At 42.5% G+C, this 26,531-nt stretch overlaps 2 protein-coding genes across 4 annotated transcripts in view; one reads left to right on the forward strand and one right to left on the reverse strand.

Annotated features, from left to right (window-relative positions):
* IL15RA (interleukin 15 receptor subunit alpha) overlaps positions 1-23,576 on the reverse strand; it is a 38,371-nt gene extending 14,795 nt beyond the window's left edge. For all 3 annotated transcript variants that reach the window (XM_084868996.1, XM_084868995.1, XM_084868994.1), the window contains exon 1: positions 23,448-23,576. In XM_084868996.1, the coding sequence (XP_084725122.1) occupies positions 23,448-23,535 (88 nt within the window). In that variant the 5' untranslated portion in view covers positions 23,536-23,576. The remainder of the gene's footprint in view (positions 1-23,447) is intronic.
* Positions 23,577-24,439: 863 nt separating this feature from the next.
* LOC311614331 (elongation factor 1-alpha 1-like) lies at positions 24,440-25,087 on the forward strand (the record flags this gene model as incomplete). Its single annotated transcript, XM_084869051.1, has 1 exon — positions 24,440-25,087. The coding sequence occupies one exon, from the start codon at positions 24,440-24,442 to the stop codon at positions 25,085-25,087; it is 648 nt and encodes a 215-aa protein (XP_084725177.1).
* Positions 25,088-26,531: the final 1,444 nt, after the last annotated feature.

Consider the following 26,531-nt stretch of genomic DNA (forward strand, 5'->3'; position numbering starts at 1 on the left):
AGAAAGAGGTTGGTCAACCTTGAAGCTCTGAAAGGTCAGAGCCAACCACACCCTATCTAATTGAGAATAGTAACTGAGGCAACTTCCCCATCTTGTAACCATGTAAATCCTTACTGATATGATAATCCACGTATTACCTGCCCGACTTCTTTCTATTAGTGAGACAATGATTGGTTTCCGGCACCTGTGGAGTTCTCTGTTCTTTCCCTGTATAGTTGTTTTAACAATTGGGGACCCAGGTTCAGGCAGGGGGAGACGGGGCTGTGAGGCGGAATCCCAGGGGAGCAGCGAAAAGCAGAGCCCCCCGGAGTCACGCACATTGTGCGCAGAGGACAGTCTGTTGACTCTGATGCTAGACGCCCCTAGCGGGAAGGAGGAAAAAAGCTCTAGACTGAAGGAAAACGACGAGGAGCAGGAGCCCCTGCCGGACAACGGCCAGCCGGGCGCCAGCAAGGAGCCGGGCGACGGGGCCCCCAGGGGGGGTGCCCCTGGGCCCTTGACCGCTGAGTGCGGGCCACGAGCCGAGGCCAGGGGCTGCTTCCTGGGCTGCGGTGCCGACCCCGGCAACAGGCTGAACCAGCACAAGAGCCCGCGGAGAACAAAGGGGTGCCACAGGCCAACCTGCTGAGCTTCCAGGACAAGGAGGAAGAAACCGAAGAAGTTTTCAATGTGAAGAAATCAAGTGAGAGCAAAAGATAGTAAAATTACTTAAGAAAGAATATAAAGAAGATCTTGAAAAATCGAAGACTAAGTCAGAACTCAACTCAGCAGCCAACATTGCAACATAAATGAGTTTAAAAAAAAAAAAAAAAAAAAAAAAAAGGACAGAATGTTGGAACGGCCGTGGCCAGGCCTAGAGTGGCCAGGCACAAGGCAGTGGCAGCCGGGCCTGGAGCAGCAATAGCCAGGCCCCAGAGCAGCAGCAGTCAGAACCAGAGCAGCAACAGCCAGGCCTGGAGCAGCCAGACCTGGGGCAGTGGCAGCCAGGCCTGAGGCGAAGGTGGCCAAGCCCAGAGTGGCCAGTCCAGGAACACCCAGGGCCGGAGTGGCCGGGCCCAGAGAAGCCGGGCCCAGAGCAGCTGGGTCGGGTGCAGCCAGACCCAGAACATCAGCAGCCAAGCCCGGAGCACCCAGGCTGGAAGCTGCCAGGCTCGGAGCGGCCAGCCCCGAGACAGCCGGGTCCAGAGCAGCCGCTTCGGAAGCAGTCAGGCACAGAGCAGCAGCAACCATGCTTGGAGCAGCCAGGTCGGGAGCGGCCAGGCCCGGAGTGGCCGGGCCCGGAACAGCAGCTGCCAGGCTGGGAGCGGCCGGGCCCGGAGCGGCCGGGCCCAGAGCAGCCTGGTCGGGTGCGGCCAGGCCCGGAGCAGTGGCAGCCAGGCTGGGAGCGGCCAGGCCCAGAGCGGCCGGGCCCAGAGCAGCCGGGCCCAGAGCAGCCGGGTCGGGTGCAGCCAGGCCCGAAGCAGCAGCAGCCACGCCCGGAGCAGCCAGGTCGGGAGCAGCAGTGGCCAGACCCGGAGCAGCTGGTTGTGGAACGGACCAGAGCAACAGAGGCCAGGCCCGGAGCAGCCAGGCCCGGAACAGCTTGCTCCTTGCCTGCCTCCGCCCCAAGGCTGCCTCTCAGACATGGCTGGAAACTTTTGGGGGAACTTGAGAGTCTGCTGAATCAAATGAGGAAGGTTTAGATCTGGATGTGTTGAGTTAGTATAGCGCTGGGGTGTTGATCTGTGAGTGCCTTGTGTGGAGCCTAGATGAGGTTGGTTGATCTATTTGGAAATGTCTTCTGTGTGAAGTGTATCCTTGGGCATGTGGAGGTATTATTGATTTGAGAAAATGCTAAGTAACTGATTTACTATCGGTAAAATTTAAAGTTCTGAAAGTTTAAGGTCTCTTGCCAAAAAGAGGTTTTAGAGCTAACACCTTAATTTTAATGGAGAAAGGGAATGACAAGCCCTTTCCACCCAGAACAGGTAATCCAATTCCAACCAGCAGCTATGTTTAAACAATGTGTCCATTTACACTTGAATGGCTACACCTTTTGATAGTCTAAGGGCAAGTTTACATGTAAACAAGTTTGCTCTCAATTCCCAGGGCAGAAAAGAAAACCAAGGTTTAAAATTATTAGATTTTGGAATATATTCTTAGAAGTGTAAAAGTTTATTAATTAAAAAACAACAACAACAACAACAACAACAAAAAGGAGATTGAAAAACCTGATGAACAATAATAGCTGTTCATTGTAGTAGAGTCAGCGATATGGGAGGGGAGTGGACTGACTGTTCTCAGGGAAAGGGAGGGAGGAAGAGACTGAACATAAACTGTGCACCTATGGATGAGGACAACGGGAGCTGGGGAGGGGGCGGAGGGTGGGATGGGAACCTGGTGGAAGGGGGAAGAAATGAGGAACCTTTGTAATAGTATGAACAATAAAGATTGATTTAAAAAAAAATTGTATTTAAGATGTTGAGGTGATGTAATGAATATACTAGGTGTACCGGTTAATAATAGCAGATTTTGTTATCAAAGAAAATACGATAATTTCAAGAGAAACATCAAAAGTGTTTTATTCAAAGTAATGTCCATCACTAGCTACACATTTCTTTTCTTTTTTTTAATATATATATATATATATATATATATATATATATATATTTCATTCCGTTTACAGTTGTTTTTTAATATATATATATTTTTTATTAAGTTATTATTTTTGTACATATACCAATGCCCCCCCCCCTCCAGTACATACTCTCCCTCCCCAGAGTTTTGTGTCCATTGGTTGTATATATATGCATGTATACAAGTCCTTCAGTTGATCTCTTATCTCCCCCAGATCTCCCCAGCCTCCCCACTGTAATTTGACAGTCGGCTTGTTGCTTTACTGTCTCTATATCTATCTTTTGGTTCTTCAGTTTATAATGTACTTTATCATCCATAAATAAGTGAGGTCATGTGGTGTCTCTCTTTCATTGACTGGCTTGTTTCACTCAGCATGATGTTCTCCAATTCCATCCAGGTTGCTGCAAATGCTGAGAATTTTTTTCTTTTTTATGACTGCATAATATTCCATTGTGTAAATGTACCATAGTTTTTGGATCCAATCATCTGCTGATGGGCACCTAGGCTGTTTCCAGATTCTAGCTATTGTAAATTGTGCTGCTATGAACATAGGGGTGCATATATTCTTTCTGGTTGATGTTTCTAGCTTCTTGGGATATATTCCTAGGAGTGGGATTACTGGGTCGAATGGGAGTTCCATTTTCAGTTTTTTGAGGAAGCTCCATACTGTTCTCCACAGTGGTTGCACCAGTCTACATTCCCACCAGCAATGCATGAGGGTTCCTTTTTCTCTGCAACCTCGACAACACTTGTCTTTTGTTGATTTGTTGATGTTGGCCATTCTGACAGGTGTGAGATGGTACCACATTGTTGTTTTGATTTGTATTTCTCGGATAATTAGTGACTTTGAACATGTTTTCATGTGCCTCTTGGCCTTCCTTCTGTCTTCTTTTGAGAATATTCTTATATATATATATATATATATATATATATATATATATATATATATATATATATATTTTTTTTTTTTTTATTGATTTTTTACAGAGAGGAAAGGAGAGAGATAGAGAGCCAGAAATGTCGATGAGAGAGAAACATCGACCAGCTGCCTCCTGCACACCCCCTACCGGGGACGTGCCCGTAACCAAGGTACATGCCTCTGACCGGAATCGAACCCGGGACCCTTCATTCTGCAGACCAATGCTCTACCACTGAGCCAAACCGGTTTCGGCTAGCTACACATTTCCCCATCTTTCAGGTAATTTGTGCATACTGACCCAATAGAACTTTTCTTGTTCTGAGGCAAACCATTCAGAGACCCAATTATTCACTTCTTTGTATGTTTTGAAGTGCTGCTCAGAAAGTGCATGTGCCATCGATCAGAACAAATGGTAATCTGAAGGAGCAAGGTCTGGTGAATACAGCAGGTGGGTGAATACTTCCCAGGCAAGATATTTTAACGTGTCTTTAACTGGTTTTGAAGTGTGTGATGGTGCGTCATCATGAAGCAAAATTACTTTGCCGTGCCTTCTGGCATATTCTGGTTGTTTCACAATCAAAGCATCGTTCAAATTGATTATTTGTTGTCAGTAGCGATCAGTATTAACGGTTTCACCTGGTTTCAGATGCTCATAATACACATACCTTCCTGAACCCACCAAATGCAGAGCATTGTCTTCTTTCTGTAGCAATTTGGCCTTGTAATCATTGCTGATAGTTGACCTGGATCAACCCATGATTTTATGCATTTGGGATTATCAAAATAAATCCACTTTTCATCACCAGTCAAATTCGATGCAAAAATACTTTTTTTGTGTGTGTGTGCTATTGAAGCAACATTTTACTGATGACTTTTCAGTTTTCTATTTGTTTTTCGTTCAGTTGATGTGGCACCCATTTTCCTTCCTTGAAAGTATTTCCCATTTCTTATAAATGATTGGAAATTGTTTGCTGAGCAACGTTTAATCTTTATGCAAGTTGTTTTTGAGTTTGATATGCATCTTCATCCAATAATGCTTGTAATTGTTGGTCTTCAAATTTTTCAGTTGCCTTGCATTCTTTGTTTTTCACACAGAAATCATCACTATTAAATAGTTTAAACCAGCATTCACAAGTATCTTGAGATGGAACATGTTCTCTATAAGCTTATTCAGCAGCGCTTTTCTTCAAAATAAAGTATGAAATAAAACTTCTCGCAAATGCTATTTTTTTGTCATGAAATTCAACATTTTTAACTGTAAAATTATCTATAATGTTAACATCTTCAGCAAATTTGACATATGAAGTTTTGAAACTTCTCAATACAACAAAATAGTATACATATCAAATCACATACATATCAACATATGTGTAACTCCATGTATTATTAGCCAGTACACCTAGTATGTCTCACCATCTGCACTGTATGCTATAAAAGGTGGGCTCACATCTGTTTTGCCCAACACTATATTCCCGGAGCCTAGTATAGTACTTGGCAAGAATAGGTGCTCAAGTAATACTTATTCAAAGAAGAATGAATAAAATTTCCTCCTTAACACCAGGCTTAAGTTTGAACTTCCAATATAAGAGTTCTATTTATTTAATTTCTATATGTATATCCCGGCTTATCTAATTCTTCTCAATTTTTTGGAAGAAACTAGAGGCAAGATGAATCTTTTCAGGTGGCTCTACTTTTGTAACAGCTGGAATTAAACACTAATTCCAGAGAGAGAAACCAAGATGGCAGCATAGGTAAACACAACCATTTCTTTCTTTTTCCCTTTTACATTTTTTTATTAAATTATTCTCTGTGTACATATTTTAACATTCCCCCCCCATACATAGCCTTCCCCCCCCCCGAGTTTTGTGTCCATTGGTTGTATTTATATGCATGCATACAAGTCCTTCAGTTGATCTATTATCTCCCCCAGATCTCCCTACCCTCACACAACCATTTCAAAACTACAACTAAAAGACAAAAAGGACATCATCCAGAAACACAGGAAGGTTGGATAAGTAGAAGTTCTACAATTAGAAGGGAAGAGAAAAGCACACTGAGACTCAGAGGAACTGCAGAAACAAAGTGCAGAGGTATGGAGGCACACACAACTGAGTATGCAGCTGTATTTTTCAATCTGCAGGGAGACACAAGCTCCCAACTGCTCTGAACTCTAGTTCCAGGCGAGACTCTTGGGACCCAGACTCATATGGGGAGAAAATGGACTGTCTGGCAGTGGGCAGAACTTGAGGGTGGCTTTCTCTCAGAGGTAGTTGCAGCGATTACCAAGGGACACTGAGACCCGGAGGCCTCTTACGGCAGGGCTGAAGGGAACCATTGCTGTTTGCTCTGCCCTGAGACTCTGCTGTACCTAAGCTATGTGCAGAGGCTTCTGCATATGAATGGCCTGGTCCTTTGAAATCTAAACCTACTTAACAAATTGCAGCTGAGTCAAAGAGACCTAGAATATCCAAAAGAAGGCCTAAGACCCCACAGAGGCTTGAATACTTCACAGCTGGGCCTCATCTGGGCACCTCCAAAACCCAAACAAAGAAGAGGAATCTGCATATCTCTCTGTAGCTCCTGCTGGGTGGTCTCAGGCAGAGGCTAAATTAGCACCTCCTTGGAGATCCAAGAGCCAGTGTACCCATGGATCAGAGTAGGACCATCCATATTACAACTCCTCAGATCCTTAACCTGTTAACCAGGGAGTTCCCTTTTTAATGACGCAACCTGTAACGGGCGCGTACTCTTTCACTAGGACGTGTCAGTACGTCACGCCCGGAGGACGTAATTTCATATTATTTTTTTTTATTTATACTTAAAGTCCAGGTTCGATTCCGGTCAAGGGCATGTACCTTGGTTGCTGGCACATCCCCAGTAGGGAGTGTGCAAGAGGTAGCTAATCGATGTTTCTCTCTCATCTCATCAATATTTCTAACTCTCTATCCCTCCCCTTTCCTTCCTCTCTGTAAAAAACCAATAAAATATTAAAAAAAAAAAAAAGATTACAAAAAATATATACCGTCCCTCTCAGGACGCAACATATATTTCAAGGACGTATTCATACGTTCTACCTGTTCCCGATATTGTTTACGTTTGACGTATTTATAGGTCCCGCTTGGTTAACAGGTTAAGGGACACACTCAGGGGGCAGACTCAGTGAGCACCAAAGCCACACTGAAGCAAGTTTTTTCTCATAAGGGTGTCTCCAGCACAGAAAGTCTCCCATGATAGACAAAGCTGATTCTCACAGCCAATTGGCCTGGAGATCAATTCCTCCCAGTGATACCAACAACAATTAAGGCTTAACTATAACAAGACTGTGCACACAGCCCACAAAGTGGTGCACTAAGAGTGTCCACCTCAGGTGACTGGGAGGCTGAGCTACTGGGCCCTAAAGGACACCTTGCACACAAAGCCACTCTATCAACACAGGGAAGCAGTCAAAATGTTGAGACAAAGAAACAGGTTACAAATGAAAGAAAAGGAGGAAAGCAAACGACTGGATATAGAGTTCAAAACCACAGTTATAAGGTTTTTCAAGAATTTTCTAGAAAAGGCTGATAAATTTAGCAAGACCCTTGAGGATATGAAAAAGGACCAACTAAAAATTAAGCATACACTGACTGAAATAAAGAGTAATATACAGAGATCCAGCAGCAGACTAGAGGATTTCAAGAATCAAGTCAAAGATTTGAAATACAAAGAAGCAAAAAACACCTAACTGGAAAAGCAAAAAGAAAAAAGGATCCAAAAACATGAAGATAGTATATGAAGCCTCTGGGACAACCTCAATGTCAAAATTATGGGGGTTCTAGAAGAAGAGAGAAAGCAAAATACTGAAAACCTATTTGAAGAAATAATGACTAAAAACTTCCCCACCTAGTGAAAGAAATAGACTTATAAGTCCAGAAAGCTCACAGAACCTCAAACAAAAGGAATTCAAAGAGAACTACATCAAGACACATCATAATTAAAATGCCAAGAGCAAAAGACAAAGAGAGAATCTTAAAAGCAGCAAGAGAAAAACAGTTACCTACAAGGGAGTGCCCATACGACTGTCAGCTGATTTCTCAACAGAAACTATGCAGGCCAGAAGGGAGTGGCAAGTAATATTCAAAGTGATGGATAGCAAGAACCTACAACCAAGATTACCCAGCAAAGCTATCATTCAGAATTAAAGGTCAGATAAAGAGCTTCACAGATTAAAAAAAAAAAAAAAAAAAAAAAAAAAGCTAAAGGAGTTCATCACCATCAAACCAGAATTATTGATATATGAAATGCTGAAAGGTATTCTTTAAGAAGAGGGAGAAGAAGAAAAAGGTAAAGATAAAAATTATGAACAACAAATACATATATATCAACAAGTGAATCAAAAAATCAATTGAATAAAAAATCTGATGAACAGAATAATCTGGTGAATATATTGTAATATAATCAGGGGTACAGAAAGGGGGTGGGCTGACAATCCTTGAGGGGAAAGGGATGTGGGAGGTGTGGGAAGAGACTGGACAAAATCATACATCCATGGATGAGGACAGTGGGAAGTTGGGATAAGGGCAGGGTACCAGGTGGAAGGGAGCTATGGGGGGAGGGGAGAGGAGAGGGAAAACTGTAATAATCTAAACAATAAAGATTTAACAAAAAAATAAAAGTAAAAAAACAGTGATTCCAAAATGTAAGCTAAAAAATTCTGGCAATGCGGCTTTCATTCTGTTCTGTGGAAATTAGGAGTTTCACAAGTCGATATCTAAGGATATTGGCCCAAGAAGAAAATGAAAGACTGAAATGTTGGCCATTTCCATTTTGAGGATGCCATATTTATTATTGACTTTTTGTTATTTTTAATTATTTATGGCCTGTTGATATTTTTGCACCCTTGGAAAAATTCCTTTCATATATAAAAGCAAGCAACATAAACATTAAACAAATTTAAAGAGTACTTCATACTTTTTTCTACATTATATAACAATAAAGCTTGCAATAAAGAAAAAATAACTTTTTCTTTCACTGGGCAAAACTGTGAAACTGACATTATTTATCATGTACCTAATGTAAAATACTATAGATCCCAGGAAAGTATCTATTTTTAAGTCCTTGATAACAGTATCCTCCTTGGCACCAATTTTATAGATTAGGGTTTTATAAAAAACCAAAAAAACAAAAGGCTCTTTAATTATTAAAAGACTAGAGGCCCAGTTTTCACGGGGAGTTGTGGGGGTGTCCATCAGCCCAAACTGCACCCTCTCCAATCTGGGACCCCTCGAGGGATGTCCAACTGCCAGTTTAGGCCCAATCCCACTGGGAATGGGCCTAAACTGGCAGTCGGACATCCATCTCTCTCAATCCAGGACTGCTGGCTCCCAACCACTCCCCTGCCAGCCTGATCAACACCTAACTGCTCCCCTGCCAGTCCGATTGCCCCTAACTGCCCTCCCTTGCCAGCCTGGTCGCCCCCGACTGCCCTCCCCTGCTGGCCTGATTGCCTACAGCTGCCTTCCCCCACTGGCCATTGTGACGGTCATCTTGTGTTCATATGGGAGCAGCCATCTTGTGTGTTGGAGTGCTGGTTAATTTGCATATTACCTCTTCATTATATAGGATGAGAACCAGCCCTGGCCAGCATAGCTCAATTGTCTGGGCATTGTCTCATGCACTGAAAGGTTGCTAGTTTGATTCCTGGTCTGGGCACATGCCTGGGTTGCAGGCATGATCCCCAATAGGGGGTGTGCAGGAGGCAGCCAATCAATGTTTTACTCTCACATTGATGTTTCTCTCTCCATCTCCCTTACTCTTTCTCAAAATCAATAAAAATAATTTTTACTTAATCAATAAAGAAAAATTAAAAAATGTTTTTTAAAGGTGAGGACCATCCAATGTAGTGTTCTGCCACGTTTGCTTCAAAATAATATTGCTGGCATATCCTTAAGATGAGGTCCTGTCCAATGCCAGAAAGAGTCTATTGCAGAGAAGGTTAAAAAGCAAAAAATTTCTTTAGCCACTTGAAACACTGTATGACCTTTTTTTAAATTAATTTTTTAATCAATTATAGTAGACATACACTATTAATTTAGTATCAGATGTATAGCATAGTGATTAGACATTTAGATAACTTAGAAAGTGATCACCCCCATAAGTCTACCAATCTGACACCACTGTATGGTTTTTATATGCTTTTTACTATTGATTTAATACATTTTAGGTTTTCTTGCATGCAGAGGAGATGAGCAAGAACTAGTTTCTGAGGCCAAGCTTTGCCTGAGGCGGTAGAGGAGGCTCAGAGTGGGCTGCGTTGGAAGGAAAGTCCCACACAGGGAAATTCTGCAGCATTTCCCATTGTCCTGGAGCTTGTATGGACGTGTTGAGAAAGTATTGCCGCGCCCCCCACCTGGGCAGAAACCTAGGTTACCAAGATAGCAGGAAAGCATACAAATCTGTGGGCTTCCTTCATGTCTGGGAGCTGGCTTTTTGGTTCCAATTGTGGAACCCTGAATATGTCTCTGCTGAGCAGTTGGGACATCAGTAGGCAAGAAGGTTAGGACTTATCCAAGAGAACTGAGTGAAACAATCTTTCTACTAAGGAGGGTAGACTGAGGGGGAGACTAAATAGAGTGGCACTTAGATCCACAGACAAGGCAGACCAATCCACAGAAAGCAGGTGAGAAGGAAGGAGAAAGCTGCTATTTAGTCAAAGCTGACCGTGATCCTGCCTGACCCAAAGAAGGTTCAGGTTGCTGGAAAGCAGGCACAGATTCTATTGGGATAAGTCAAATGAGAGTGGCTTACTTGAAGCATATACGTAGAAAGAAATCAGCATCACCTGAACACCCAGCTAGAGATCAGAGCTTATCCAGGATAGATGAAGATTTCTGTTCCAGAATTCAGAATCCTCACATTCAAAGCTGTGGAAGCTGATCAAGTTTTCCAGAATCCACCCCTACCTCCCCCCACCCCTCACTCCCCACCTGGTACACAGTTTAAGCTGGATAGGTGGCCAGGCTCACTTCATCCATTTGGGAGTTAGTTGTCCACAGTACTATGAGGTAGCTGAATCATCAGACTTTCAGACTAGAATTGCCTGATCTTGGCATGTTTCTAAACTCAGCTATGAGAACGAATAGTATGCCAACCAGCCATTAGACAAGCACTAGGTTTATCCTGAAGATCTACTCAACATCTGTCAATGCAGAGATGCCAGAAAAATAAAATGAAGGGATGCCCTGGCTTGTGTGGATCAATTGGTGGAGCATTGTCTCATGCACTGAAAGGTCACCAGTTTGATTCCTGGTCAAGGCACATGTCTAGGTTGTGGGTTCAATCTTGGACCATATGGGAGGCAACCAACCAATCAATCTCTCTCTCTCTCTCTCCTCCTCCTCCTCCTCCTCCTCCTCCTCCTCCTCCTCCTCCTCCTCCTCCTCCCTCCCTCCCTCCCTCCTAACTTCCTTCTTCCCTCCTTCCCCCTCCCTCCAGTGTAGTTCAGTTGGTTATAGCATCCTCCCGTGCACCGAAGGGTCTCAGGTTCAATTCCCACTCAGGGCACATACCCAAGTTGCAGGTGTGGTCCCTGGTCTGAGCACATATGATTCCCAGTCAGGGCATGTATGGGAGGCAAATAATTGATGTTTCTCTCCCACATCCATGCTTTTCTTTCACATCCATGTTTCTCTCTCCCTCTCCCTTTCCTTCTCCCTTATTCTCTCTATTGAATCAGAGAAAAACATATCCTCAGGTGAGGATTAAAAGAAAATAGTAATAAAAGGAAAAGCAAGCTGGTCTAGATAACGAGTAAATAGTGATGGTTTGCAGCTTCTGTAGATTTTCCTCCCAAGCCCTTCTCTGCTGTTAAATATGGGGGCAAAAATATAAAGTCACTGTCATCTCTCCTTTTCTTCTTGAAAAACTTGTAGTAATTAGTCATCGTCCATGAGTGAAACAAACTCAGTCCAGGTTTTGGAGGAAGAAATTACAACTGTGGAAAGGGGAAGGGGATGAGTAGAATGTATCCTATGGTGTTGGACTAGAATTGAGGTTGGAGATATTAGCATGTAATTAGTGTGTACATGAGTTTGTGTACGCTTGTGTGTTTGTGTAAGTGTATACATGCAAGTATGTACCTGTGTATGTGTGTGCTAATTTTGTCCTTTGATAGTGCCTAGAAGTAATGTCATATTAACAGCAAGCACACTTGGTACCCAGATCTTGGTCTCTACAAAAAGTCATTGGAGCAAAGACTAGTTCCAGGGTTAGGACAGGGAAAGCACAAATGAGTATGGAATATATTGTGCCAGGAAGTAAGGAAGTGCTCAAAGAATGATGAAAACATGTCAAAGGATACAGTGGCCAGGTTGAACCAGCTCATGTGAGCCAAATCTGGAGCAATTTGTGTATTAAAATAAAATAGTAACAGATTATGGAACAAAATAAAATTCCATAAGTTTGTACTAATAAATAAGTAAATTAATAAATTTGGGAGAAGAGAAAGCCTTTCTTACAGTAGATTGAAATTCACATTAGTAATATTGGGACAATCAGTATCATATGCCTCCTAATTAAATTCACTCAGAAAGACACATACATCTGTGGTATTCTTAGAGCACTAGTTAAGTATACAATTTTACCTATATGTTCCCCAAAATTCTAGATTAGCACTTCTTAGTTGGGATTCAGGAATCTGTATTTTAACAACTCCACCAGGTGATTCTCATCATGAGAGAAGTTTGGGAAACACTGCTCTATCCCAATAGTTTTCAAAAATGAGTGGGCATTAGAGCCACCTGCATGGCTTGTTAAAATACAGAGTGCTGGATTCTCCTCTCAGAGCTCCTGAGTCAGTAGGACTCAGGGATAGCTGCTTGTTCATACCTTTCTTAGTTACTGCCACTGATTATATCAGTGAGGGTTTCTTTTATAAGTTCCTCTTGATGTACTTTTCTAATACTTTTTAATTGGATCTAGTTCCCCCTCTGTCATCGTGTGTGTGTGTGTGTGTGTGTAGCTTAGCAGTACCATGGTTTTAACTTCATACTACCAAAATCTTAAGTCTGCATCTGTGATGCTTTCCTGTAAGTTCACATAGAGGATAGAGTGAGATGAATGAAAATAAAACTCAGCTCTAGAAATTTGGCAGTAGACCAGAATAGATAGGTCCATTAAAATACTAGACTATGCTCTATGGCAAAATGTTCCTTCCTTCTGAGGGAACCAGAATTGACCTTGGATCTTTGGACCTCTTAGGTAATATTATGTTATTGGTGACTGGACAGTCTCCATTCAGCCACAGATCAGGGATACCAGAGAACATGAGAGACATGAAGTCCCTAGGTATATTCAGATGTTCAATTTCTTCACGATTTAGTCTTCATAGAATTTGTATATCTAGAAGTTTGTCCATTTCATCTAGATTGCCCAATTTGTTAGTGTACAATTGTTCATAGTACTCTCTTATAGTTCTTTTATTTTCCATTGAATTTACTGGGGTAACATTAGTTAATAAAATTAATTAGGTCTCAGGTATACAATCCTAAAATGCATCATTTGTGTATTATATTGTGTGTTTACCACCCCAGTCAATTTAATTTTTTTAAACAAAGATAACCAATTATCTTATTAAGATTTATTATAAATAGTCCATTTTTTAAAGCTCTATCATAAAATAAGTTGCCATATTTTGTCTCTTTTTAGGCCATTTTATTTCATTGATTTAGTTTCTATCTCTACACCATAATTCATGTAGCTAATAGAGCAAGGCTAATTTAGGAGAATAGACATCCTTATGGTATTTAGTCTTAGTACCTGAAAAGTAAATCTTTTTACTTATTTAGTTTTTTTTAAAAAAAGTTTTATCATTTTCTATATATTAATAAGAGACTGAAAAGTTTTGTTGGTTTATTACTAGGTACTTAATTTTTTATTATATGCACGTTTGTAAAATAATTGTATATTCTGCAACCTTGCTAAACTCACTTATTCAAATTGTATTTTGGTAGATTCCATAGGATTTTCTATGGAGATGATTATGTCATTGATTATTTGAGTATATTTCATAATTCTATTTCATCTCCCTTATTAGCTAACTATCTACAACTTTTTTTTTTTTTTAAGAATGGATTTTCTTTCTTTTAAAAAAAAAATATATTTTAATGATTTTTTACACAGAGGAAGAGAGAGGGATAGCGAGTTAGAAACATCGATGAGAGAGAATCATTGATCAGCTGCCTCCTGCACACCCCTACTGGGGATGTGCCCGCAACCAAGGTACATGCCCTTGACGGGAATCGAACCTGGGACCTTTCAGTCTGCAGGCCGATGCTCTATCCACTGAGCCAAACCAGTTTCGGCTATCTACAACTTTTTGTTGTATTATTCTAGTAGTTGCTTTAAGGTTTATAATATATATCTTTACTTTACATGGTTTCTCTCCAAGTGACATTATACAACTTCACATATCAAGTAAAGAGGGAATATGCTAATTGACCCTCAGGCTGTTGCAAAGATGGTGGTTACCACAGCCAATAAGTAGGGAATATGCTAGTTGACTGTCACACCCTCAAAAGATGGTGGTGTCCACAGCCAATAAGGAGGGAATATGCTAATTGACCGCCACACCCTTAAAGATGGCAGCACCCACAGCCACAAGATGGTGACGCCCAATCCGCTCAGCTCCACTGGGCCCACCCCCAGGCAGGCCTGGTCACTCCGCGAGCCTGCCTCCAGAGTCCCCCAGTCCCTTCAGCCCCCCAGCTGCCCAGGGCTGGCCTGAGGCACAGGCAAGCCTCAGATGGCAGCTACCTAGCTGCCCAGGGCCACCCAAGGCTCAGGTAGCCAGGGCCAGCTGAGGCTTGCGCTGCTGGCAGTGGCAGCAGCAGAGGTGTGCTGGGGAATTGCCTTCCTCTGATCACCAGGTCATCTCCCGCCCCTGAGGGCTCCCGGACTGTGGGCTGAGGGACCCCCCTCCAGTGCATGAATTTTCATGCATAGGGCCTCTAGTATAGTATAAGAACCTTAAACAATATATTTCCATTTCTCTTCCCCCAATCTTTGTACTATTATTGTCATACATGTTGCTTCTATTATACATATATCATAAACCCAACAACAGCACCACATTTTTATTATTTTTGTTTTAAGCAGTTATTATATATTTTATTGGCTAGAGATTTTTTAAAATATGTTTTTTATTGATTATTTTTACAGAAAGGAAGGAAGAGGGATAGAGAGTTAGAAACATTGATGAGAGAGAAACTTTGATCAGCTGTCTCCTGCACATCTCCTACTAGGGATGTGCTCATAACCAAGGTACATGCCCTTCATCAGAATCAAACCTGGGACCTTTTCGGCTAATACTCTATCCACTGGGTCAAACCAGTCAAGGCTTGGCTAGAAATTTTAATAGATGTTTTCACTGTTTTATTAATTATTTCTGGATGTTTTGTAGCAACAGGGTTTTTCAGAAACCTCTACTTTGTCATTTTGCTGAAAAAGGAAGTCTACTAGAGTTTTTTTCATGTTGAATAGTCCTCAAAGAAAAATAAATACATGATTACTTGATTACATGCGAATGCATAAGAATATCAATGTCCTGCATCCAACCCAATCAGCCAGTTACTTATTTTACAAAGCTAGACTCTCATAAGTATACAAGAGGCCTGGTGCACAAAGTTCATGCACTCGGGGGGAGGGAGGGTACCTCAGCCCAGCCTGCACCCTCTTGCAGTCCAGGAGCCTTTGAGGGATGTCTGACCGCCGATGTCTGACTGTCAGTTTAGGATGTCCTAAGCTGGCAGTCAGACATCCTTAGTGCTGCCTCAGCAGTGTAGAGGCTTCCACCACTGCCTCTGCGCTTGCCAGCCATGAGTTCCGCTTCTGGCTCAGTGGCACTCCCCTGTGTGAGTGCACTGATCACCAGGGGTCAACTCCTGCATTGAGCATCTGTCCCACATCATAGCGACCAGCCATTCCACCATTTAGTCAATTTGCATATTGCTCTTTTATTATATAGAACTAGAGACCTGGTGCATGAAATTTGTGCATGGAAGGGGTGTCCCTCAACCCAACCTGCACCCTCTCCAATCTGGGACCCCTTGGGGAATGTCTGACTACCTATTTAGGCCCGATCTGTGGGATTGGGCCTAAACAGGCAGTCGGACATCCCTTTCACAATCTAGGACTGCTGGCTCCCAACTACTCACCTGCCTGCCTTCCTGATTGCCCCTAACCACTTCTGCCTACTAGCCTGATCACCCCCTAACCACTCCTCTGCCAGCCTGATTGATGCCTAACTGCTCCCCTGCCAGCACAATCTTCCCCAACTGCCCTCCCCTGACATCCTGGTCACCCCCAAATGCACTCCCTTGCATAGATAGGGGTTTTTCTTTAGCATATTGGACAATCCTAACTGGTTTGGCTCAGTGGATAGAGCATTGGCCTGCAGACTCAAGGGTCCCAGGTTTGATTCTGGTCAAGGGCATGTACCTTGGTTGGGGGCACATAACCAGTTGGGAGTGTGCAAGAGGCAGCTGATCGATGTTTCTCTCTCATGGATGTTTCTAGCTTTCTATCCCTTTCCCTTCCTCTCTGTAAAAAATTAATAAAATATATATTTAAAAAAAATAAACATTTAAGATTCCTCTATATCTGCCTGGCTGGTGTGACTCAATGGTTAAGACCCCAGGCTACCACTGCTGGAAGGGGATCGCGCCCTGGCCAGGCTGAGACCCCAGCCCAGGCAGCCATCTCAGCCTGGCCAGGATCGCGAGGTGGGGGTGCATGGACCCAGCCCAGGCTGCCACCATTGTCCTGAAGATTGCTTGGTGGGGGTGCACAACCCTGCAGGTCTGAGACCCCAGCCCAGGCTTCTTCTACTCTCTGGTGATAGTGCAGGGCGCTGGTGCCTCCCAGCTGGACACCCTGGGCTGCTGCCACTGGGTGGAGTTGGGGACTCTGGTGGGGCTAAGAGGACTGGGTGCCACCATCTTGTGGCTATGGGCGCCACCATTTTTGTCACAGAGTGATGGTTAATTTGCATATTACTCTTATTAGATAGAATAGTAGATAATGCATTTGATTGTATCAGTGAGCTTTCACTGAGGCTTCAATCACATCTTTTGACACTTCAATGATAATTTCCCTTTACATTCCTTTTCTTTATAACATTGTTCCCTAGATATTCAATGTAAGCAAGTCTCAGCTTTTTTTTTTTTTTTTTAAATATATATTTTATTGATTTTTTACAGAGAGGAAGAGAGAGGGATAAAGAGTTAGAAACATGGATAAGAGAGAATCATTGATCAGGTGCCTCTTGCACACCCCCCACTGGGGATGTGCCCGCAACTAAGGTACATGCTCTTGACCGAATTGAACCCGGGACCTTTCAGTCCGCAGGCCGACGCTCTATCCACTGAGCTAAACCGGTCTCGGCAAGTCTCACCTTTTTAATAATATTGTAAACTCATTGATGGTGGTGGATATATTTTAAAGTCCTCTGGTACTCACAGAGCTAAACCTGACATGCGATGGTATTTTCTGAAGTTAGTGGCTTGTGAATATATAGAGTGGGATGGAAATAGAAGTAAACTTACTAATAAGGTTCTTGAAATGTCAAAACTCTTAAATTGTCTAAAAAACATATATAGCAAGTCCTAACGATCATTTAAATGAAGTCACTAAAATAGTGCATAGGGCTACACATGTTTCTACTTCCCAGTACTTGAGAATCAGGCTTTTTTTTACCAAGTTGGTTTATACAATTTAATACAAGTCAGTAGCTCTGGCCTACTCTCATTTTTGGAGTTCAAAAGTTATCAGGTTAGCATGCCCCTCCTGTTCTTTAAGGGGAGTCAGAACCCATTCCAATATTTTATTTCTCTTTTTCTACCACTTAAAGGCCCACAACATGCCAATTATAGGATACAAAGAAGTATGCCATGTAATTTCTGCTCTTAATAAATGCAGTGTGAAACTGATGTATTTAAAGCATAAAGGGCTCTGTGTTCATAGTAATCTATTTTCTTTCATAATTTTTCCAGTTGAAATGCCAACCAAGCCAACCCACTTCCTCTGGTACCCACTGTAAGTACCAACAGTACTCAGGTCATTGCCTTTAACTCATCTATTCTTTGTCTTAGGCTCATTTACTGAGCTTCCCAATCTACTTTTTGTGTGATAGGTAAATTCATCATAGTTCAAGTCCTTACATAATGCTTTTTTAGGGCTTGGATGAGTTGAATGAAAGTTGAGGAGCAAACAAAAGGGAAAGAATGAAATACATTTTATGCTCATAGAACTTGGGAGGACATCTGCCCCTCCTCTCTTCCTTATTGACCTTGTCTTGGTTCAGGATTTCATCACCACTTACTGGAACTATTGCAAAAGCCTCCAACCTAGCTTCCTGCCTCCAGACCCACTAAACCACAGTTAATTCTCCACACTCTTTACACCATTATACCACTCAACTCCAATGATGTTTCCTTTGCCCAGAAACCTTCAATGGCTCCCTACGATGCAGTAGAAAATTAAGTCTTTCCAAATAGAAAGTATTCAGATAACATCAATCCTGTGTAACGAGTAATACTGAGTGATTCCAAGAGTATATACTTGGGGATTTTATACATTTATTCAAACAGTTATATACTACTAGAGGCCCAGTGCACGAATTTGTGCATGGGTGGGGTGTGGCCGGCTCTCTCTGATCGGGGCTGGGCTGGCCTAGGGGAGTTGGTGGCTGGCCCTGCCCCATGGTCAAACTCCCGGTCAAATTCTTGGTTGAGGGGACAATTTGCATATTAGCCTTTTATTATATGGGATTTGGTTAAAAAAAAAAATCCAAAATTCTAGATCTTTTTTTTTTTAATAAAAAATTTTTATTGATTTTTTACAGAGAGGAAGGGAGAGAGATAGAGAGCTAGAAACGTCGATGAGAGAGAAACACTGACCAGCCACCTCCTGCATACCCCCCACCGGGAATGTGCCTGCAATCAACGTACATGCCCCTGACCGGAATTGAACCTGGGACCTTTCAGTCCGCAGACCGAAGCTCTACCGCTGAGCCAAACCGGTTTTGGCCAAAATTCTAGATCTTGATTGTGTTATTTTGTGATTTTATTTTACTTTCTCTATTTAAAACATTGAAAATATTAGCACCATCCTCTAACCAACTGAGCTAACTGGCTAAGCACAATTCAAAATATGATAGAAAAACGAAGAAAGGCAAAGACACAGATACAAACAATCTGTATCTAGATCTTCTAGTAAAAATGATCATATGATGCAGACTATTTTAAAGCAACTCCATTGTATTTATGCAGTACTCCACTGCTGAACATTTAGTTTGATTTGAACAAATCCTATATTTTTTGTACATTTAAGTTTTCATCACTTTTTTGCTATTAGTAGTAGCACAAAGCAATCATAACTAGATAAAACTGATTTGAAATAAAATAATAAAAGGTTTGGGCAAAACCCCCATAGTTTTGAAAAAATAGTTTAAATTTTTTTAATTTAAATTTTTTATTGTTGACACTGTTACAAATGTCCCCTATTCCACCTTCCACTTTGCCTACCTCTATCCTAACTCCACTGTCCCATCCTATTCCCTCCCTACACTATTGTCTGTGTCCATGAGCTGTGCATATATGTTTTTTAGCTAATCCCTTCACTTTCCTTTATCCAGTCACCCTCTTTCCTCTACCCTCTGACATTTGTCAGTCTGTTCCATTTATCCATGCCTCTGGTTCTATTTTGTTTGTCAATTTATTTGTTCATTAGATTCCATATATTAGTGAGATCATATGGTATTTGTCTTTCTCTGGATGGCTTAATTCGCTTAGAATAATAATTTCCAGGTCCATCCATGCTGCCACAAAGAGTATGATTTCCTGCCAAAACCGGTTTGGCTCAGTGGATAGAGCATCAGCTTGTGGACCAAAAGGTCCCAGGTTCGATTCTGGTCAAGGGCATGTACCTTGGTTGTGTGCACATCCCCAGTAGGGGGTGTTCAAGAGGCAGCTGATTGATGATTCTCTTTCATTGATGTTTCTAACTATCCCTCTCTGTAAAAGATCAATTATATATATATATATATATATATATATATATATATATATTAAAAAAGTAAGATTTCCTTCTATGTAGTATATTCCATTGTGTAAATGTAATGCAGCTTTTATATCTAGTCATCTATTTGTGGGCACTTGGGCTATTTCCAGATCTTGGCTATTGTAAAAGATGTTGCTATGAACATAAGGGTGCATATATTCTTTCTAATTGGTGTTTCAGGATTCTTAGTATATATAGTACCCAGAAGTGAAATTGCTGAGTCAAAAGGCTGTCCCATTTTTAATTTTTTTTAGGAAACTCCATACTGTTTTCCACAATGGCTGCACCAGTCTGCATTCCCACCAACTAGGGTTCCCTTTTTTCCACATTCTCAATAGCACTTCTGGTTGGTGTGAGGTGATACCTCATTGTCATTTTAATTTATATCTCTCTGATGATTAGTGATGTTGCTTATTTTTTCATATGTCTATTGGCCATCAGTATGTCCTCTTTGTAGAAGCATTTATTCAGGTCCTTTGCCCATTTTTGGATTGTTTGTCTTCCTGGCATTAAGTTGTATTAGTTCTTTATATATTTGGGGGATTAACCCCTTATCAGATGAATCATTGGTGAATATGTTCTCCCATATGCACTAACCACCAATACACTAACCACCCCCAATGCACTAATGTACAAACCAGCACTGGTGAGCAGGGATATTCAACTTTAAACAAATGACCTGCCCATGATGATGAATTTCCCTCCAAATCAGGCCCTTTGAATAAGAATAGACAGATGACAACTTGCTGTCTAGTAGCACTGTAAACTAGCAGCTACAGATCTGAGACTGTATTATTTTCTCACCTAGGAATAAGAAATGGGCTGCTCTTTATACTTTACTAGAGGCCCAGTGTATGAAATTCGTGCATGGGTAGGGTCCCTAGTGGCTGCCAGCTGCCAGCTGGGGCCTCCCTTCCCTCAGTTGGCTGGCTGGCCCTGTCCCCTGGTAGAACTCACAGTTGAACTCCTGGTCGAGGGGACAATTTGCATAGGCTTTCATTACTAATATATAGGATAACCAGGTTCATACTATCAAGTAACAAATTTAATAATTTGAATCTCTTCTACTTAAAAAATATTAGGTATCTTCTGCTCTACTAGCTCTTTATCCATTTTACCAATACCACATTGTCTTGATTATTATAACTTTATAATTAGTCTCAAAATCAGAAGTGTTTTTTGAATTTCATTCTTTTTCATTTTCTTTGGTTATACTACATCTTTTGCATTTTCATGTAAATTTTGGAATCAGTTTGTTAATTTCTACAATAAAGCCTGCTTAAATTTTGATTAGTGGAGAATTGCTACCTTAATGATATTGATTTGGCCAGTCCATGAACATGGTATATTTCTCCATTTGTTAGATCTTTAAATTTCTTTCAGCAATAGTTTGTATGTTTCAGTGTACAGGTGATCTTTTCTAGTCTTTTGTCACATTTATCCCTGAGTATTTCACACGTTTTGATGCTATAGCAAATTATACATTTTTTAAATGTCATTTTCCAATTGCTTTTTGCTAATGTATAGAACTATAATTGATATTTGCATATTGGTCTTTTGTCTACTACAATCAATCCAAACATAAAGGAATGGCTGATGCTTTTTTTTTTTTAAAGTTATAATATCAATTCAGCAGAATAGTCTTTTCAACAAATGGTTCAGGAACAATTGGATAGTTATATGCAAAGCAAACAAATAAACAAACAAAACAAAAAGAAACTGAACCAAAGCAATACTGCTATTGGGAATGTAAAATAGTGGAATTACTTTGAAAAATGATTTGTCAAGTTCTTTCACAAATTAAACATCATGTGTCATATGATCCAGCCATTCCTAGTCATTTTCTCTACTAAAGAGAAATGCCCATGTCCACACAAGAACCTACATGTGAATATATGCAATAGCACAAAACCAAAACAACATAAATGTCCATTAACAAGTTAATGAATAAACAAACTGTGTGATATCCATGCAATGGAATAGTACTCAGCAATAAAAAGAAAGGAACTGTTGATACAAGTTACAGTGTAGATGGATTCTTAGAATAGTTACAATGAAAGAAAGAATCCAGACAAGAAAGAGCACATACTGTGGTTGCATTTATATAAAATTCTAGAAGATACAACGAAGTAACAGAAAGCAGATGCTGTCTGCCTGGGTGACAGAGCCCTTTGGGAGGTAAGGAGTATGAAGGACATGAGGAAACTTCTGGTAAATGATGATTATGTTTATTCTCTTGATCCGTGGTGATTGATTCATGTGTGTATACATTTAACTTTAAATTTATCAAATCGTTCAATCTAAATGTATGCAGTTTATCTGTTAATTATCCCTCAGTAAAGCTGTTTAAAAAAACAACAACTAAGAAACATGAGGAGTTATAAGACGTCAGCAAGAACCTTGTGAGGTTAAAGAGCAATGTTGTAATTGATGAGCTTTACAAATCTTGACTGCAGTTTTGCTCTCTGCACTTTGACAGCTCGTCTTTGCTGCGTTCTGACTAAAGCTGCACTTCCTTTCACATTGTGCAACTGAGTTGCCCCAGTCCATTGGCTGTCTCCTTCATCTCCTTAGGGGTCATGCAGGACACTGGTTAGCCAGTTGGGAGGACCTGAACAAATTACCAATATAACTCACATTCTCAGATGTGGGAAAAGTCCAAACACAGTCTTACAAAAATAAAACTTCATAGAATCCCCAGAGCTATGGAGTTAACACCAACCCAGCCAGGATGGATGGCTCTGATCAAGTACTCGCTAGACTGGTCTGACTGACTGACTGGATGTAAATGATTGGGAATCTTGCCTTAACACACACACACACACACACACACACACACACACACACGGAAGTAAGTAAGAGCTATTATGGATTTACTAATCCCTGGGGAGTCCATGGATGCCTTTCAGTGGGTCCGTGACCCCAAAATCATTTGCAAGTTTTATAAGTATATGCTTTTTTTCCCCCTCTGGGAAGAGAGTACCTAGCTTTCATCAGACCCTCAAAGAGCTCCCAGACTAAAAAAGATTAAGAAGAGCCAACGTGGATAAATCCAGACCTATTATTTCTTCTTCCTCCTCTCTACCTCCCAGGAGAAAAGGGTATCCGCCCCTCATTCGGTTCTTCCCGCGGAGATTACATCTATGCGACCTACACCAAACCATCACCAACAATTTCGTTTCTTCGCCTTTGCCTGGGAGCGCTTTCACTTGCTGCCCCACTGTCCTGTGACCTGGCACCGTTCCCAGCCGCTTAAGAATTTGGAGTTGTTTCCAGGTTCCCAGATGTGCAGTCTGCCCAACGCCTTTCCTCTCCCCAGGGACGCAGTTCCTAGCCGATCCTACGACTACCCACGCGCGTTATTTGCTTTTTTGTCTGAGGACGGGGCCGTCTTCCCGGACCTCTGCAGGGGACTGCCTGCATTGCAACACGGGCACCGCTTTCCTTCTGGGGCTCGGAGAACCGCGCTCACGGTTTCTCGGAATTGCTGTTAAAGCTCCAGCTCAGATACCCCATGGCAAGCCCCGGGTTTTCCCCTTTGCTTTGGAAATCGGGGAGAAGTCCTGTTAAAAGCCTGGTCTCGCAGCTCCCTCCCTTGGAGAGGGTCGGGGCGCGGGGACCCGCGCTCTGGTCCCCGCCACCGCTCCCTCCACGTGTTCCCCGCGCGCGGGTGCCGCGCCCCCTCCCCGGCAGCCCTTCCCCCTTTCCTATCCCCGCCACCCCCCACTCCCGGCCGCCGAAGGTGGGGAGCTCAGGGCAGTCCCTCCGCGGCGCCCCCGCCCGCCGCCCCAAAGGCGCACCCCTCTCCCTTCCCTACCCGGCGTCCGCGGCGGCCGGAGCAGCAGCAGCAGCAGCAGCGCCGGGAGGTCGCCGGCCCAGCGGCCCCGCAGCGGCGGGCGGGCCATGGCCTCACCCCCGCCCGCGCCCCCGCCGGCGCCTCCAGGTGCCCAGGGGTCCGGGAGGAGGCGACGGGCACGGCTCTCTGGACCGGCTGCCCCGCGAGTCTCATTCGCTTTCGCTTTTACTTTAGACCCCGGAGGGCTGGTGAGAGGTGAGGGGCGTGACAGCTGTGTGACTCAGCGTCCCCACCGCTCCGCGGGGAGCCGCCGGGCGGCCGCAGGGGTCCCGGGCAGCCCCGGACAGTCCCCTGCGGAGGACCGGACCCCTGTCCCCGCTTCTCTCCGCGCCTCTCGGGACTCCCAAAGCGCCGTGGGTCTCGGGTCTCCACGCAGAGGGGGTGGGCGAAGCCATCCGGAAGCGAGGTCTTTCCAGTAAACTCGGGGCCGGCGGGCGTTCACACCTGACTTGGGTTCCAGTCCTTGACCTCGCCGCGCCTGTCTCCTCCTGTCGCCCCGACGTCACCTTCCAAGTTTCCCTTCATTCCCAGGCCATGGGCTAGTGGGTGTGTGGCTCTGCGCTCCCCCCACCATTCTGATCCAATTAACGGTGGGGGAACGGACCTCATTAGTGGGTGGCCCCGGAGGTGTTGCCCAGGTGCGGATGGCCACGTCACCTGCTGGGGATCGCAGCCCATGCCACCTGTTAATGCCTGCCGGAGCCTTGTTTACTGGAAATTAGCACAGTATCACAATGAGGAAATTGACACTGGCACAAATCATAGCCATATTAGGATTTTGTTAGTTTCCTGTGCATTCATTTGTGTGTGTGTTTAGTTCTGTGCAATTTTGTCAAACACACACACGCCCAACTGACAAGCCCCTGCATCTGCCCCTCCAGGATGTCTACAAAATTGGTGGCATTGGTACTGTCCCGGTGGGCAGAGTGGAGACTGGTTTTCTCAAGCCCGCCATGGTCGTCACCTTTACTCCAGTCAGTGTTACAACTGAAGTAAAGTCTGTTGAAATGCACCATGAAGCTGTGAGTGAAGCTCTTCCTGGGGACAATGTGGGCTTCAACGTCAAGAACGTGTCTGTCAAAGATGTTCACCTTGGCAATGTGGCTGGTGACAGCAAAAATGATCCACCAATGGAAGCAGCTGGCTCCATAGCTCAGGTGATTATCCTGAACCACCCAGGCCAGACCAGTGCTGCATATGCACCTGTGCTGGATTGTCACACAGCTCACAATGCTCGCAAATTTGCTGAGCTGAAAGAGAAGATTGATCGTCGTTCTGGGAAAAAGCTGGAAAATGGCCCCAAGTTTTTGAAATCGGGTGATGCTGCCATCGTTGATAAGATTCCTGGCAAACCCATGTGTATTGAGAGCTTCTCTGACTACCCTCCTCTGGGCCATTTCGCTGTTCGTGATATGAGACAGACAGTTGCTGTGGGTGTCATCAAAGCAGTGGACAAGAAGGCAGCTGGAGCTGGCAAAGTCACCAAGTCTGCCCAGAAAGCTCAGAAGGCTAAATGGACATTATTCCCAACAGCTGCCACCCCAGTCTTATCAGTGGTGGAAGAACGGTCTCAGAACTGTTTGTCTCAATTGGCCATTTAAGTTTAATAGTGAAAGACTGGTTAATGATTACAATGCTTTGTAAAACCTTCAGAAGGAAAGGAGAATGTTTTGTGGACCATTTGGTTCTTTTGTATGTGTGGCAGTTTTTAAGTTATTAGTTTTTAAAATCAGTACTTTTTAATGGAAACAACATGACCAAAAACCTGTCACAGAATTTTGAGACCCATTAAAATAACAGTTTAATGAGAAAAGAAAAAGAAAAAGAAAGTATAAAATGTTTCCACCTGGCTATAAAGCCAATTGTGTTCCTGGGCTGAAGAAACTGCAAGGAGGCTGGTTGTTAGGAAGAGGAAGCTGGGCACTGCTACCTGACGTCATTACCCCAACGGTCAGACGCTTAGCATATCAGCCTTATATATTTATAGATTAGTTTCCTCGGACTGCCACAACAAATACCGAAAACAAGATGGCTTAATCAAATAATTAATAGAGTTAATAAAAGAATTTCTTTGGTAAAGCCCAGACACTGTGGCTCAGTGCTGAGCACTGACCCATGAACTGGGAGGTCATCAGTGAGATTCTGATCAGGGCACATGCTGGGTTTGGGGCACAATCCCCAGTAGTGGTGTGTAGGAAGCAGCCAATGGATAATATTTCTCTCATCGATGTTTCTATTTCTCTATCCCTTTCACTTCCTTTCTTGCCAAAAATCGACAAAAAATATTTTTAAAAATTTGGTAAAGAAGCAGGATACAAAATTAATAATATGTAGAAATCTGTGGTGTTCCAATACACTTATAACCAACAATCAGAAGGAGAAATGAAGAAAAAATTTCATAAAAAAGAATAAAATAGGAATAAACTTAACCAAAGAGGTGAAAGACCTCTACAAAACTGTAAAACATGGAAGAAAAAATTGAAGAGGATGCAAATAAATGGAAGGATATACGGTGTCCTTGGATAAAAAGAATTAATATTGTTAAGATGACCATACTACTGAAAACTATTTATGGATTCAGTGCAAGTTCTATAAAAATACCAGTGTCATTATTCTCAAAACTAGAACAAAAATCCAAAATTTATATGGAACCATAAAAGATTCTGAATAGCTAAAGCGATATTGAAAAAGAAGAACAAAGTTGGATGTATCAATCTTCCTGATCTCAAACTATACTACAAACCTATAGTAATCAAAATAGTGTTGTGCTAGCACAAAAATAGACACATAGGTCAATGGAACAGAATAATAATCCTAGAGATAAATGCTCACTTGCATGCCAGCCAATCTATGACAAAGGTCAACTAATCTAAATACTGAAGTAATGACAGTCTTTTAAATAAGTGGTGTTGAGAAAACTGGACAGTTATATGCCTTATATCATAAACAAAATAAACTAAAAATGGGCTAACAACTTAAATGTAAGGCCTAAAACCATAAAATTCACAGAAGAAAACAAAGGAAGTAATCTATCTGACATTAGTC

The sequence above is a fragment of the Pipistrellus hanaki genome (genome assembly GCF_964339955.1).
Source record: "Pipistrellus hanaki genome assembly, chromosome: 1".
In the NCBI taxonomy this organism is placed as follows: Eukaryota; Metazoa; Chordata; class Mammalia; order Chiroptera; family Vespertilionidae; genus Pipistrellus; species Pipistrellus hanaki.